Here is a 14,200-nt window from a genome sequence, read left to right on the forward strand (position 1 = left end):
GACCTAAATGTAAGATCTGAAACTATAAAACTCCTAGAAGAAAACATAGACAGTGGGCTCTTTGACATTGGTCTTAGTGATTTTTTTTTTTTTTTTTTTTTTTTTTTTGGATCTTTCTCCTCAGGCAAGGGAGAGACAAAACCAAAAATAAACAGATGGGACCTAATCAAACTTCAAAGCTTTTGTGTGGGAAAGAAAACCATCCACAAAATGAAAAGACAGCCTACTGAATGGGATAAGATATCTGCAAATGATATGTTTGTTAAGGGGTTAATATCCAAAATATATAAAGAACTCATACAACTCAATATCAAAAAAAAAAGAAGCCCTATTTAGAAATGAGCAGAGAACCTAAATAAGCATTTTTCCAAAGAAGACATACAGATGGCCAACAGACACATGAAAAGATGCTCAATATCACTAATCATCAGGGTAATGCAAATCAAAACCACAGTGAGATATCATCTCACACCTGTCAGAATGGCTATCATCAAAAAGACAAGAAATAGGGCTTCCCTGGTGGCGCAGCAGTCAAGAGTCCGCCTGCCGATGCAGGGGATATGGGTTCGTGCCCCGGTCCAGGAGGATCCCGCATGCCACGGAGCGGCTGGGCCTGTGAGCCATGGCCGCTGGGCCTGTGCGTCCGGAGCCTGTGCTCCACAACGGGAGAGGCCACAACAGTGAGAGGCCTGCGTACCGCAAAAAAAAAAAAAAAGAAATAATAAATGTTGACAAGAATGTGGAGAAAAGAGAACCCTAACACTTTGTTGGTAGGAATGTAAATTGGAATAGTCACTATGGAAAACAGTATGGAGTTTTCTCAAAAATTAAAAGCAGAACTACCATACAATTCAGGAGTTCCACTCTTGGGTATTTATTTGAAGAAAACAAAAACACTAATTTGAAAAGATATATGCACCCCAACATTCATAGCAGTATTATTTATAATAGCCAAGCATCCTAAGTGTCCATAAACAAATGAATGGATAAAGAAGATGTGCTATATATATACAATGGAATATTACTCAGTCTTTAAAAAAAAATGGAATTTTGCCACTTGCAACAACATGGATGGACCTAGAGGGTATTATGCTTAGTGAAATAAGTGAGACAGAGAAAGGCAAATACTGTATGTTTTCACTTATATGTAGAATTTTTTAAATAAAACAAACAAATGAATATAACAAAACAGAAACAGACTTACAGATACAGGTAACAAACTAGTCGTTACCAGAGGAAAGAATGGGTGGGAAAGACTAAAATAGGTGAAGGGAATTAAGAGATACAAACTACTAGGTCTAAAATAAATAAGTTACAAGGATGTACTGTATACCACAGAGAATATAGCCAATATTTTATAATAACTTTTTATGGAGTATAATCTGTAAAAATATTAATCACTATATTATACACTTGAAACTAATATAATATTGTAAGCCAACTGTATTTCAATTTTTTTAAAGTTAAGAAATAAAAACCATGCTGTACCTTACTCTGGTTCTAATCCTTGTTTAGTCTCTTCAAATCGTTTTTTGGCTTTTAGTATGCCTTGTAAATTTTTGCTGAAAGGTAGAAATGATGTCCTGGGTGAAAGGAACTGTGGTATATAGGCCTTCAGTGATGTAGTGGTAAGGTGTGAGGGGAGGAGAAGCGTTCTGTAGTACTATGATTAGGTCTCAGTCTTTTGGTGAGCCTGTGCCCCTGGACTATAAACTTCACTGGTGCTTCTTAGTTTTTTCCCCCTTTCAGTGGGACAGGATGGCTGAAATGGGCTGGAGTTCTGTATTTCCCTTAGCCCATGTGGAAAGCTGGAGGAGGGTAGAATTGATATTTTTTTAGCACTCCTAAAAAGTGTGGTAAGGGTATGGGGAATTTGGAAATCTCATACATTGCTAGTGGGAATGTAAAATGGTGCAGGTGCTTTGGAAAAGTTTGGCAGTTCCTTAAAATGTTAAACATGGAGTTATCATATGACCTAGCAATTCCATTTCTAGGTATAGGCCTAAGAAAATTGAAAACATGTCCACACAAAAACTGTACACAAATGTTCTTAAGCAGCATTATTCACTATAGACAAAAAATACAAACAACCCAAGTCTATCAGTCTATCAGTCTTTGAATGGATAAACAAAATGTGGTATTATTCATCCATGAAAAGATATGAAATACTGATACATGCTAAAATGTGATGAACCTTGAAAACTTTATGCTAAGTGAATGAAGCCAGACACAAAAGGTCAGAGAATATGATTAAATTTATATGAAATATCAAGAATATGTATATCTGTAAAGACAGAAGGCAGATTAGTGGTTACCTGGGCCTAGGGGGAGGGGGGAATGGGCAGTGACTGCTAATGGGTACCGAGTTTCTTTTAGGGATGATGAAAATGTTGTAAAACCCTGTAAATATATGAAAGCCACTGAACTGTATAACTTAAATTAGGAATAAATTTTATGGTATGTAAATTATATATTTTTAAAATAAAACAACTTAGGATGGTTTTGGTGTGAGTCAGGGATGAGAAGTTTGAAGAGATGAGCCTGAATATTCAGGAGGGTTTGAGTGAGTTAGGTTTGATTTGATTGGAAATTTTCAGTGAGCGATTAGTGTTAGAGGGGATTTTTGAGTTTCCAAAGTTACAGTGCAGACCTTGGCTCAAAGTGTAAGCCCCAAGGTAATACCACTTACTTCCAGGTGGAAGCCTTCCCTGGGTGAATCCCTTCTGCAAGAAGACATCTGCATGATATACCTGTTTCTGTAAACTGCAGTGGAGAACCAAACTTGTATATTGCCTTGCCTTTGTACATATATCTCTTCTTTCCCCTCCAGAGCAGCATTCATTACATTTCTTAAGTGCTTTGCATAGAATTTCAGAGTTCAGTGTGACCTCTGTACTGGGACGTTATCAGGCACAGATGCTACACTGAAGGGCTTTTGGCAGTCAGTGGCTTGGTAGCTGTGATTCAGTTTGAATCACCCCCTCATGAACCATATGAAAGCAGATTCTTGCAGGATCCCAGCCAATTCTTGGGAATCATTTTATTTTCCCAACTAGTTTAGAGGCCTTTGAGTTTCACTGGACTTTTTCCTCATTTCCTTCTTTTGTTGATTTTGGCCCCTTAACCTTCCACCCACTTTATTACTCACTTCTTAGGGACCTGACTACTCAGTAACACTAGAGAAAATATATCTGAAGCCATATGGATTGAATAAAACACACTTAAGAGGAAAAAACAACATCAACAAGAAATGTGTTCTCTGAACTTCCTTTGTTTATATGATCTATTTATATGTTGTTAAGGTTGTGTTGTCCAGCTGCCTCCCCATATTTAAAAAATGACTAAAGATATCTGGGAAACACTCTAAGAGGATCATGTTGGTATAGTGAATGAAAAGACTCTTCGTTTGTCCCCCACCAGGTAATATATCTTCTTTTGAGGTATAAGTGGGATGCCAAGAGCTTCCAATGCTGAATCTTGAGGCTCTCGAAAAGTCCTTTACTTCTAAGGAGACTTTTAGAAAGAAGCCAATTAAATGAGTCCTTTTAAGGTTTGTGGATATATACCTGACTATTTGAATGTTTGCTTGTGGTTTATAATTAGATTATATGGCATCTAATTGATTAATTTTCTTTTGATAAAATGAATATTGGTGTAAGGTGATGTTAGCAGCCCTAAAAGCCTGGGCTCTAATCTGGTCTGTGCATAATGTGAAGTAAAACATAAGTGCACTTGTGTCAAGATTATCCTAGAAAACATCTAGAATGGAATTTTGCAGTATTTGTTAGAGCCCCTTGTAAACCCCCCTCTCTTGAAGGAATTGAAAAGTTAGCAAGTATCCCTGCATGTGGAATAAACTCCGTACTCTGTGGTCGAGTGGGAAGTTCCTCTCTGCCTTCCATGCTCTCCCACTATAATGGGTGATGAATATACAAAGATGCATTTTTTCACAGTAAGCTATTTATGGAATTTGGTCTGCTAAGTAACAAAGAAGTGAAAACAAGAAAATAAGTAAGAATAAGAAATAAATCATCACTGTTATCATTTTGTAAGTAAATTATTATATTGAACATTTTAGAATATGGCATCACTGTCATGTGCATTTTCTTCGTATTTCCATGTCAGTGGGATGAATCCTAGCTCTGCTTGGGCTGCTGTGCTTTTCTTTTAATTGCTATTTCACTAGGTCTCCTTAGCAGCAGCACCTGAAATAACTGCTGAGGGAGCTCCTGAGTGAATTTTCATAATCTGTTCCTCAATTCTCCCAGTTGATTGAGGTACTTTTTTTCTTGAGTGGTTTGCAGTTCCGCTTAAGTGACTGATGTTTAGGGTCACTATTGAATGTTTTGTTTGAATATCATTTTCATGGTGAATGGAAGGCTTCTGCTTTTAGCTATATGGGGTGAAGCCCCTGGTAGTAAGCCTTGAAAGGGAAAAATCTTTCTTTGTAGCGATATGCTAAATGAAATTACTCTCTTTGTCACTTTGTCCTTTTATCCTTTCATTCTGATAACCTCAGGTTCTTCTGATTTATTTGCTTTCTTCAATTAGGCTTAGTTATTTCCTGTGCCCAGGTGCATGCTATTTCCACTGTTGGTCATCATGGTGATGTGGAGCATATTTCTGACCTGGAAGTGTGGTTTCTTTCATTTTGAACCACATCAGTATGCCTTCCATCCTCTACTTCCTTTGCATTATTTCCTTTTGGAGGACTCAGATTGTCACCATTTAATCTAAGGATGATTCATCTGTCACTCAGAACTCATAATGCTGTAATAACAATACCTTTCTTCATATAATAATACTCAAAGCACTTACGATCTTAGCCTTTCTCTGTTTATGAAGCACTTTGAGTTTAATCCTTCACAATAACCCTGTGGGTTAAGTCAGCAATTTTGTCTGTGTCTAAGATGGTGAAATTGTATCTCAAAGAGGCTGAATAACTTGCTCAGGTTTGCAGTGCTTCTGAGTTACTCTGCTTAACAGTTTTTACCGGAAATGAAGCATACTTTTGAAGATATTCTGAATGAACAAAAAGGAATTTTCCAAACTATGTCCTGGTTGTTAAAATCTGTTTTTAGTCTGGTCAGTTGATAAGACCAGGGTTAAAAGCCCATTAACCATAAGTTCAAATTGATGTGTCCAAGTCAAGAAAATAAATATTTAGGTCAGTTTCTATTCTGCTGCTGATGTAATAAAGTTAAGGAAGACTGGCTCTTAAATTAATGCAACTTGAACTGGAAATAATTAAGCCATTAAATTCTTTTTTTATTCTGTCTTCCTTTTAGAGAGATGGAAACCTTGATGACTGGTTCCACCCTGCCTCCCCTTTTTGCAGATGAAGATGGCTCCAAGGAGAGTAATGATCTGGCTACAACTGGGTAAGCAGCTGCTTTGGGACACTGGGCCTCTGCCTAGGCTTCAGAACAGCTTCTGACAACATATGAGGTGCTAAAGAGGCAGTTTTATATCAAAAATAGAAGGTGCATTTGTTATGCTTTGCAAAGAGAATGAGAGCCATTGTAAACTGCTTTGATATCTGTATTCAACTGTCATTTGCAATGCTCTGGTTCCTGTGAACTGGAACAGCAGTACTGTGGGATCTAGGAAACATCAGTGACTCCCAGTTAAGAGAATTACATAGTCACCATTAAGGAAATACTTGCCACAGGGCTAGCTTCGAAAATCAAATTCATTTTCTGTCTGAATTGCCACAGATAGTAAAATAATTTTTTCCCCAAGCATCAGGTTTTTTGGTTGCTGTTTTAAGATTAGATTTTTAATTATGGTTCTTTATTCAAGAAGCCTAGGAGCTCTAGCTGACTTCTCTTCCTCCCAACCTACCCCTCCCTGCCAACTCCAACTCCTTTCTTTGGTATTTTTGGACAGATATATAAAGAAATATAGAAAAGGGCTAATAGCAGTAGTCCCTCTTCCACTGAAAATCTCTGTTCCACTTGAATTTTTATCTTTTCTATTAGACATTACTTGCCAAAGAAGAAATGTATTCACTAATAGATTGAAGTGCTAGCTAATCCCTAAGATGAATTATTTTAATATTCCTTAGAGCTCTTTAGAAACAGACTACACTTTCTAATTGCTTCCTTCCCTGACATTCTTTCTTAACTCATTAATATCTGCCTTCTGACTTTATTCAGATGAAACTGTTCTCTAAAACTTTTCTAAAAGCTGCCTACTTGCAGAGTCCAACTTGTACAATAAAAATGTTCTGAATGTCTGCTATGTGCCAGGCACCATTCTAGGCACTAGACATTAAGCAATAACCAAGATGGACAAAAATCCCAACCCCTATAGAGCTTAAATTCTACTGGAGAAGTCAGACAATAGACAGGATAAATAAGTAAAATGCATACTACATTGATAAGAACTATGGATTAAAAAATAAAGTAAGGAAGAGGGACAGGAAGGGCTTGGGGTGCCATCTTAGATAAGATGGCCCAGAAAGGCTTTACAAGTGACTTGAATAAAAACCTGAAGGAAGTAAATTAGCTAGCCTACAGTTATGGGGGAAGATTATTCTAGGCAGAGGGAGCAGTGAGTGGGAAAGCCTTGAGGTAGGAGTGTTTCTGCCTTTTAGAAATAGCCAGGAGGCCAATGTGACTGGAGCAGAGTATACCAGGGGGAGGGGTAATAGGCTCCATCAGTGTTTCTCAAAATTCACTGCACTTATGAATTGCCTAGACATCTTATTAAAACGCAAATGCTGAGTCAGAAAGTCTGAGTTAGGGCCAGAGATTCTACATTCTAATAAGTTCCCAAATGATGCCAGTGCTGCTGGTGTAAGGCCGGTACTTTGAGTAGCAAGGGACTAGATCGTGTAGGATCTTATGGGTCAGAGTAAGCACTTTAACTGTTACTCTGAGTGAGGTGGGAAAGCATGGGGAGATTTTGAGCGGAATGATATGATCTGACATTTTAAAATAGTATCCCTGCGGCTGTTATATAGAGAATAGAGTGAAGGGAGCAGGGGCTGAAGCAAGGAGACCAGTTACAGTTCTAAAATAATTCAAGTGAGAGATGATGACTCAAAGAACTTCACTAGTGACTTTGACTTTTGGCAGAGTAGTAGGGACAAAAACCTCACTGGAGTGGGTTTCAAAGATAATAGGAATGGGGGGGTGTTGAGAAGTATAGAATTCTAGATATATTTTGAAGGTAAGCCAAACAGGATTTGCCTGAAAGACCAGATGAGATGTGAGAAGGGAAAAAAAAGCAGTTAAAGACAGCTCCAAATTTTTGGCTTAAGCAACTGAAGGGATGGAATTGCCATTAAATTAGATGGGGAAAACTGAGCAAGTGGAGGAGGGAATTTTAGGAGCTCAGTTTTAGAGATTTTAAAATAGAGATTCTTTTTTTTTTTCTTTGCGGTACGCGGGCCTCTCACTGTTGTGGCCTCTCCCGTTGCGGAGCACAGGCTCCAGACCCGCAGGCCCAGCGGCCATGGCTCACGGGCCCAGCCGCTCCGCAGCATGTGGGATCTTCCCGGACTGGGGCACAAACCTGTGTCCCCTGCATCGGCAGGCGGACTCTCAACCACTGCGCCACCAGGGAAGCCCTAAAATAGAGATTCTTATTAGCTCTCCAAGCAGAGATGTCAAATAGGCAGCTTGATACAGGGCTCTAAAGTTAGGGGCTGTCTACACTAAAAAGAGAAACTTGGGAGTCAATCAACATATTAGAGATGATATTTAAGGCTGTGAGACTGGTTGAGATCATCAAACGAATGAGCACTGTGTAGGTAGAAAAGAGAAGAGACCTGACACTTGAACTCGGGGATACTCCAGCATTTACAAGTCAGGGAGGAGAGGAAGAGTCAGCAAAGAAGACTCAAGGGGGTACCTGAAAAGGTATAAGAAAAAACAGAGAGTGCAGGGTCCTGAAAACCAGGTAAAAATTATATTTCAAGGGAGGGGAAGAGATGAACTGTGTCAAATACTTCTGGAAGATCTGGTAAGATAAGGTCTGAGAAGTGACATTGGATTTAGCATGCAGGTCACTGGTGACCTTGACAAGAGTTGTGAACACTTATCTCCTTTGGGTTAGGCTTAAGAAAGAATGAAGGGAGATCAATTGAAGTCAATAACTATAAACAATTCTTTCCACTATAAACAATTGAAGTCAGTAAGTACCCCCCTTATCCATGGTTTCACTTCCCATGGCTTCTGTTACCTGCCACGGTCAGCCATAGTTGGAAAATATTAAATGGAAAATTTCAGAAATAAACAATTTATAAGTTTTAAAGTGCCCGCCACTCTGAATAGTATGATAAAATCTCACATCATCCCACCGTGTCCTTCCTGGGACGTGAATCATTGCTCTGTCCAGCATATCCCACCTGTTAGTCACTTGATAGCTGCCTGTTATCAGATGGACTTTCATAGTATCTTAGTGCTTGTGTTCAGGTAACTCTTATTTTACTTAATAATGGCCCCAAAGCGCAAGAGTAGTGATGCTGGCAATTCAGATGCACCAAAGAGAAGCCCTAACGTGCTTCCTTTAAGTGAAAAGGTGAAAGTTCTTGACTTAATAAGGAAAGAAAAAAAAAAATAGTTATATGCTGAGGCTGCTGAGATCTATGGTGAGAATGAATCTTCTATCTGCGAAATCGTGAAGAAGGAAAAAGAAATTCGTGCGAGTTTTGCTATCACATCTCAAACTGCAAGAGTTATGGACACAGTGCATGATAAGTGCTTAGTTAAGATAGAAAAGGCATTAAATTTGTGGGTGGAAGACAGAACAGAAAACAGGGTTCAGTATACTGGGGATCTTGGAACATACCACCCTCAGGTCAGGTCCATAAAGGAATGGAGAAAAATGAAGTGGAATCAAGAAAGTGTGTTTTTTGTTTTGTCTCCAGATAAGAGTAATAATGCCACATTTGTTTGCTGATTAGGCTAATCTAGTAGAGAGGAAAGAATTGGTGATGCCAGAGAGGGCAGAATTGCTGAAACTTGTTTTTGAGTAGGCTAGAGGGTGTGGGATCCAGGGCACAAATGGAAGGGTTGTTGGCTTTAGCTAAGAGCATGGACAATTCATTCATTGGAACAAAGGAGCCTTTTTTTTTTTTTTTCAGTCTTTATTCAAGTTGTCATCTCTAAGGCATTTGCTGCTTTTGACCACTCCCTCTGATTCCTATCCATTTCAGTCAAGGGATTCACAGGATTGGTACTCTTTCCTAAACCTAGTTTTCATATTTTACTGAAATAAGAATGTGCAAGAGTTAGTAACTTAAAAATTGATGGCACAGTTGAAATGAAGAATGACAGTGAAAGAAAAGACATTGTAAGACATCCAAAATGATTGAAGTATTTGAAAAACAAAACTGCCAAGATCAAACTGGATCCCTAATGGCAACTCTTCAGAGAACATAATTAGCATTGAGTTAATAACTTCTCCTATCTACCCTTTTTCACAGGACCTCAAAAATGTAGGAACCTCCTAGTTATAATACTCTATTTTTTATAGAAGTGTTCAGAAAAATAAAATTTCTGTCCTTTCAAGGACAGTCTGAATCTGCTTTCATTCTTTTCTCAGTCCACTGTAATCTGGTTTTTATTCCCATAACTCCACTAAAACCATACTCCCTTGAAGTACAGGGAGTACAGCTGAAGTCCTTCAGATCTTCAGATTTAGCAGATACTTTTTAGCCTATCTTATGTGACATGTGCAACTTTTTGCTTGTGTAATAACCCCTTCTCAAAAGTCTTCCTGCCTTGGCCTCTGTAACAGTATTCTCTCCTAGATTTCTTAATGCCCTCCTTAGTCTTTCCCAGCTTGTCTAACACTTGCTCCTAAAATATTGTTCCAACAGAGTTCTATCCTGACTTTTCTTCTCACTATCTTTCTGGAGAATATCTAGCACTTCCCATTATTTCCATGAGCTGATGCCTCCCAAAATATCTCCTGCCTTTTCTTCACTTCTGTTCTCTCAGGGCATGTTTCCAGTTGTCGGTGGGACAGCTCCACCTAATTATGCCATGAGTGTTTCAAACTTAGCATTTTCTCATCTGTCTTTCTTACACACACACACACACACACACACACACACACACACACACACACATTCCAGTTGTTACATTAATTAATAGTACATTATCACCCAATCTAGAGACCTCAGAATTACCTTTGACTCTTCTTTTTCCCTCACTATTTATATTCAATCTGTCATTCTACCTCTTAATTATCTCTTAGCTTTCTCTCCCCTATTCTCCTGCTTGCCCTTGTCTCTCACTTAGTCTATTGCAGTAGCCTCCTGAAAACTTTCCCTTTCTCCTATTATAGCCTGTTCTTTCTACCTGTAATAATGTTGTTTACCTGTTGAATGCCTCTTCATCTTTTAAGACCTCCTCTGTAAAATCTTTCTTAACATTCTCTCCATACGTATAAAATTCATCATGCCCTCTACTGTACCTTTATGGCACATTTTACAGACCTCTGTTTCAGTACTTATATTGCATTGTAAGTATTTTCTGTAACCCTATGGAGTATACATTCTTCCAGAATAATGACTGAATATTACTCTCTTGTACATCTTCCTCCACCTTCCCCACTACCTGCCCCAAACCCCAAACTCCCTAGCGCATGGTGTTACTTTTATTTCCATTCCTTTATCTAAATGCGATAGGATATAACTCAGTCTAAGATCCAACCGTCATCTGTATCTTCTCATGTCCACTCTTCGGAAGGATGAGATCTGGTTTGCTGACTCATCTGGAACAGAATGATAGGAACAGAAAATGTATATCTCTGATTTATTAACATTTATACCTGAACTTACTGAACTTGATAATATTGTTCTTAGATGATCTCATTGTCAATAAACACTATAATCCAAGGAGTAGCCTATGGAAGAGATATTTCTTATGCCCTTAAAGAACGCTCTCTTTTGTAATAGGGGGGAAAACTGCTTCTTCAACTCCCATTCCTGTTCTTTTCCATTAATAGTATTTTCCTTTTATTACATGAAAAGGAGATACATGAAACTAGCATATAAAAGTTGCATGCTCAGAACTAAAATGTAAAGTCTACGTTGAGGAGAGAGGTAATTTGTGGGGGAAAAATTATAGTTGTTTTTAGTAGGAGATTTCTTCATGGAACTGACCTGATCCAATCAAGCACTGAAACCTTTTTAAAAATGCTCTATAATTGCTATGGAGACATTGTTTACATTTATACAGAATGAGGTGGGGGAATTAATTCAAGGGCTGGCATGTGATTTTGCTGGCAGTGAAATTTGTCTTGAACCTTGGTAAGTAGAAGTTTTTGATGCTGTTGATACTGAACTTTTTCCACTCTGCCTATCATTCTTCAGGATAACCCACCCAGAGGTTCCATATAGTAGTGGAGCCTCATCATCCACAAATAATCCAGAATTTGTTGAGGATCTCTCCCAAGGTCAGTTGCTTCAGAATGAGTCTTCAAATACAGCAGATGGCAATGAACAAAGGCACGAAGATGAGGTAAGCTGAAGCATCTCCTCCTGTTACTGGTCTCTGAGGCTTCTGAAGAAGCAGTCAGCAAGGGAGTTGATCGAGGTGTTCATCCTCTGGCCTCCTTACATTCTGCAGAATATTCTGTTTTATATTTCTTGTTTCACATAGAACCATATTAATGGTTTTAATGATACAGAGACAAGTAGACTCTTCTTTTTCCCCTACCTAGAAAATTTATACCTGCATCAGATTAGATGCTCAACAAATGCTTACTGAATGAGTTGCATGATTTAATTAAATAAGGAATTAGGGCTTCCCTGGTGGTGCAGTGGTTAAGAATCCACCTGCCAGTGCAGGGTACATGGGTTCGAGCCCTGCTCTGAGAAGATCCCACATGCTGCAACTAAGCCCGTGAGCCACGGGCTATCTAACTACTGAGTCTGTGCTCTAGAGCCTGCGAGCCACAACTACTGAGCCCGCGCGCCTAGAGCCCGTGCTCTGCAACAAGAGAAGCCAACCACGATGAGAAGCCTGCGCACCGCAACAAAGAGTAGCCCCCGCTTGCCGCAACTAGAGAAAGCCCACATGCAGCAGTGAAGACCCAACACAGCCAAAAATAAATAAATACAATAAATAAATTTATTTTTTTTTAAGTAATTAATGAGGAGCCCGCATGCCCTTACTCAAGACCACACTCTGCTCACCAAACCCTGCAGCGTGGAGTCATAGGTGCCCAAAGGGTTCACACGACTTACCAAGTCATTCATTGTCCCATAGGGGGCATCTTTTTCTAATTCACACAGAGGTTCTGTATGGACCTGGGCCATCATTCCCTTGTTGCACTTTCAGTGTTCCTCACAAATGACTGATTACATTGTCTATGTTTTAAGGTACTCTTTTTTTTTTTAGCTATAAAAGAGTACCACCATTGACTGTTGTCTTTGTTCTTAATTTGAAAGAGCTTATTCTTTTTATGTTGGCATTCTTAAAGATTTTGACAAATGCTTAAAGCTTCTTAAACATCTTAAATCCTTAGTAGCTTTAATGTTAAATGTTACTAGGTTTACAAAACAAAACCAAAAAGAAAAACAAAAAAACTGATACCAAATACACCATTTGCCCAATGCTGAATTATTGTACCATTTTATATATAATTGGAGGAGTGCATTATGGTAATTAATATTTAGATATTTTTGCCCCATTTGGCTTATCTTTCTCTTCTCTGAAATAAAAATGCTTGTATCCATAAAACTTTATTAACTGATAGGCTATGTGTATTTGTAAAATTAGGAAGTAAAAGTACCTTGCATCCTGTTTAAAAGGACAAAGAAAAAGGCTGTGGTAAAACAATAGTGGTACTTCAGTCCTTTAAACTTTTGGGGGGGCGATTTTGTCTTTTGATTTAACTAATAACATATAAAGACCTCTGCCTTTATAAAATAAACATCTTAAGAAATAAACCAGCAAGCCAAAGAACTAGTATTCATTTTGGATATATTATAGTTGCTGAAATTTTTCTAAGTCATAGATATTAATTTTAAAATCTATAGTGCTATCTGCTGTGGGAAATAAACTGGTCTTTGAATGATATCAATGAGAAACACCCTTCATGAATGATTTTAATCCTAGTACTACAACTTGTCTCTTCTTTTGCCCAGTGCATGGGACAGCATCTTGTTCTGATCTACTGTAGCAATGTCTGCTTCCCTGGCACAGTGCTGTATATGTGCTGCATTTCTCATTTAGAATATTCCCCTGTCAGGAGTCAGGATTTGTTAAGTGCATATGAAGGCCAGAGCTTATGTGATCATGGTACCCCATATTCTTATCTGTTGGGATTAGCACTAAAATAGCCCCTTAGTGTAACATTGTGTAGCATGGTACATAAAAAGGTCTGCAGGTGAACCATCTGGAGTCCCTTCTTGAAAACTGCACTGCAGCCATTTGTACCTATAACAGGTTTGGAGAGCTTTGAATATCCAGGGCCTTAATGGTAGCAAAATGCAATTATTAATCCTGTTTTGTTTGTTCATGTTGATTATTGTGTTATTTGGGGAAATTTTTGTTGTTGTAATTTGGTTTGGGTTTTTTTATTTTTTCTTGTTTTGTAGCAAAGAAGTAAACGAGGAGGTTGGTCCAAAGGAAGAAAAAGGAAGAAACCTCTTCGAGACAGCAATGCACCCAAATCCCCCCTTACAGGATATGTTCGGTTCATGAACGAGCGTCGAGAACAGCTTCGAGCAAAAAGACCAGAAGTCCCATTTCCAGAAATTACAAGGATGTTAGGCAATGAATGGAGTAAACTTCCTCCGGAGGAAAAACAGGTAATTGTTCCTATTCCTGATCTTTTGCTTGGTTTTGATTATATCTCAAAAATAACTTTTGTCAGAAGAGCAAAGAGAATGGACTGTTGATTCTTCAAGTTTGTCATGGGTCTAGGAGACCAGAATAGCAGGGTCCTTCATAGCTCTTTTCTCCACAGTGGTTTTTATACTCTTTCAGGGTCTGCTGCAGGGACGTGAGCAGGAGGGACTCTAGGATCCCCCCCAAACCAAAGCAGCTCCACTTTTATTTGCTTTATATGCTGAGAGTTCATATAAGATTTTTGTAAAAAGTAGTTCAATATTAAGAAATCTATCAGCATGGTTTATTCTGCCGAGTTAAATGAAAAGTCATGAGTTAAATGAGAAAAGGTCTTTTGATAAAATTCTGATGTTCACATAAGAATTTTGTTTAAGAAAAAGATT

General features: G+C 38.5%; 1 protein-coding gene across 1 annotated transcript in view; it reads left to right on the forward strand.

Annotated features, from left to right (window-relative positions):
* The window catches only part of HMG20A (high mobility group 20A), a 67,069-nt gene that overhangs the window by 34,467 nt on the left and 18,402 nt on the right, over positions 1–14,200 (forward strand). Inside the window, exons 2-4 of the mRNA XM_060096967.1 lie at positions 5,289–5,381; positions 11,333–11,480; positions 13,565–13,777. Coding sequence (XP_059952950.1) covers positions 5,293–5,381; positions 11,333–11,480; positions 13,565–13,777 — 450 coding nt within the window. The 5' untranslated portion in view covers positions 5,289–5,292. The remainder of the gene's footprint in view (positions 1–5,288; positions 5,382–11,332; positions 11,481–13,564; positions 13,778–14,200) is intronic.

Source organism: Mesoplodon densirostris, chromosome 4 (genome assembly GCF_025265405.1).
Source record: "Mesoplodon densirostris isolate mMesDen1 chromosome 4, mMesDen1 primary haplotype, whole genome shotgun sequence".
Lineage (NCBI taxonomy): Eukaryota > Metazoa > Chordata > Mammalia > Artiodactyla > Ziphiidae > Mesoplodon > Mesoplodon densirostris.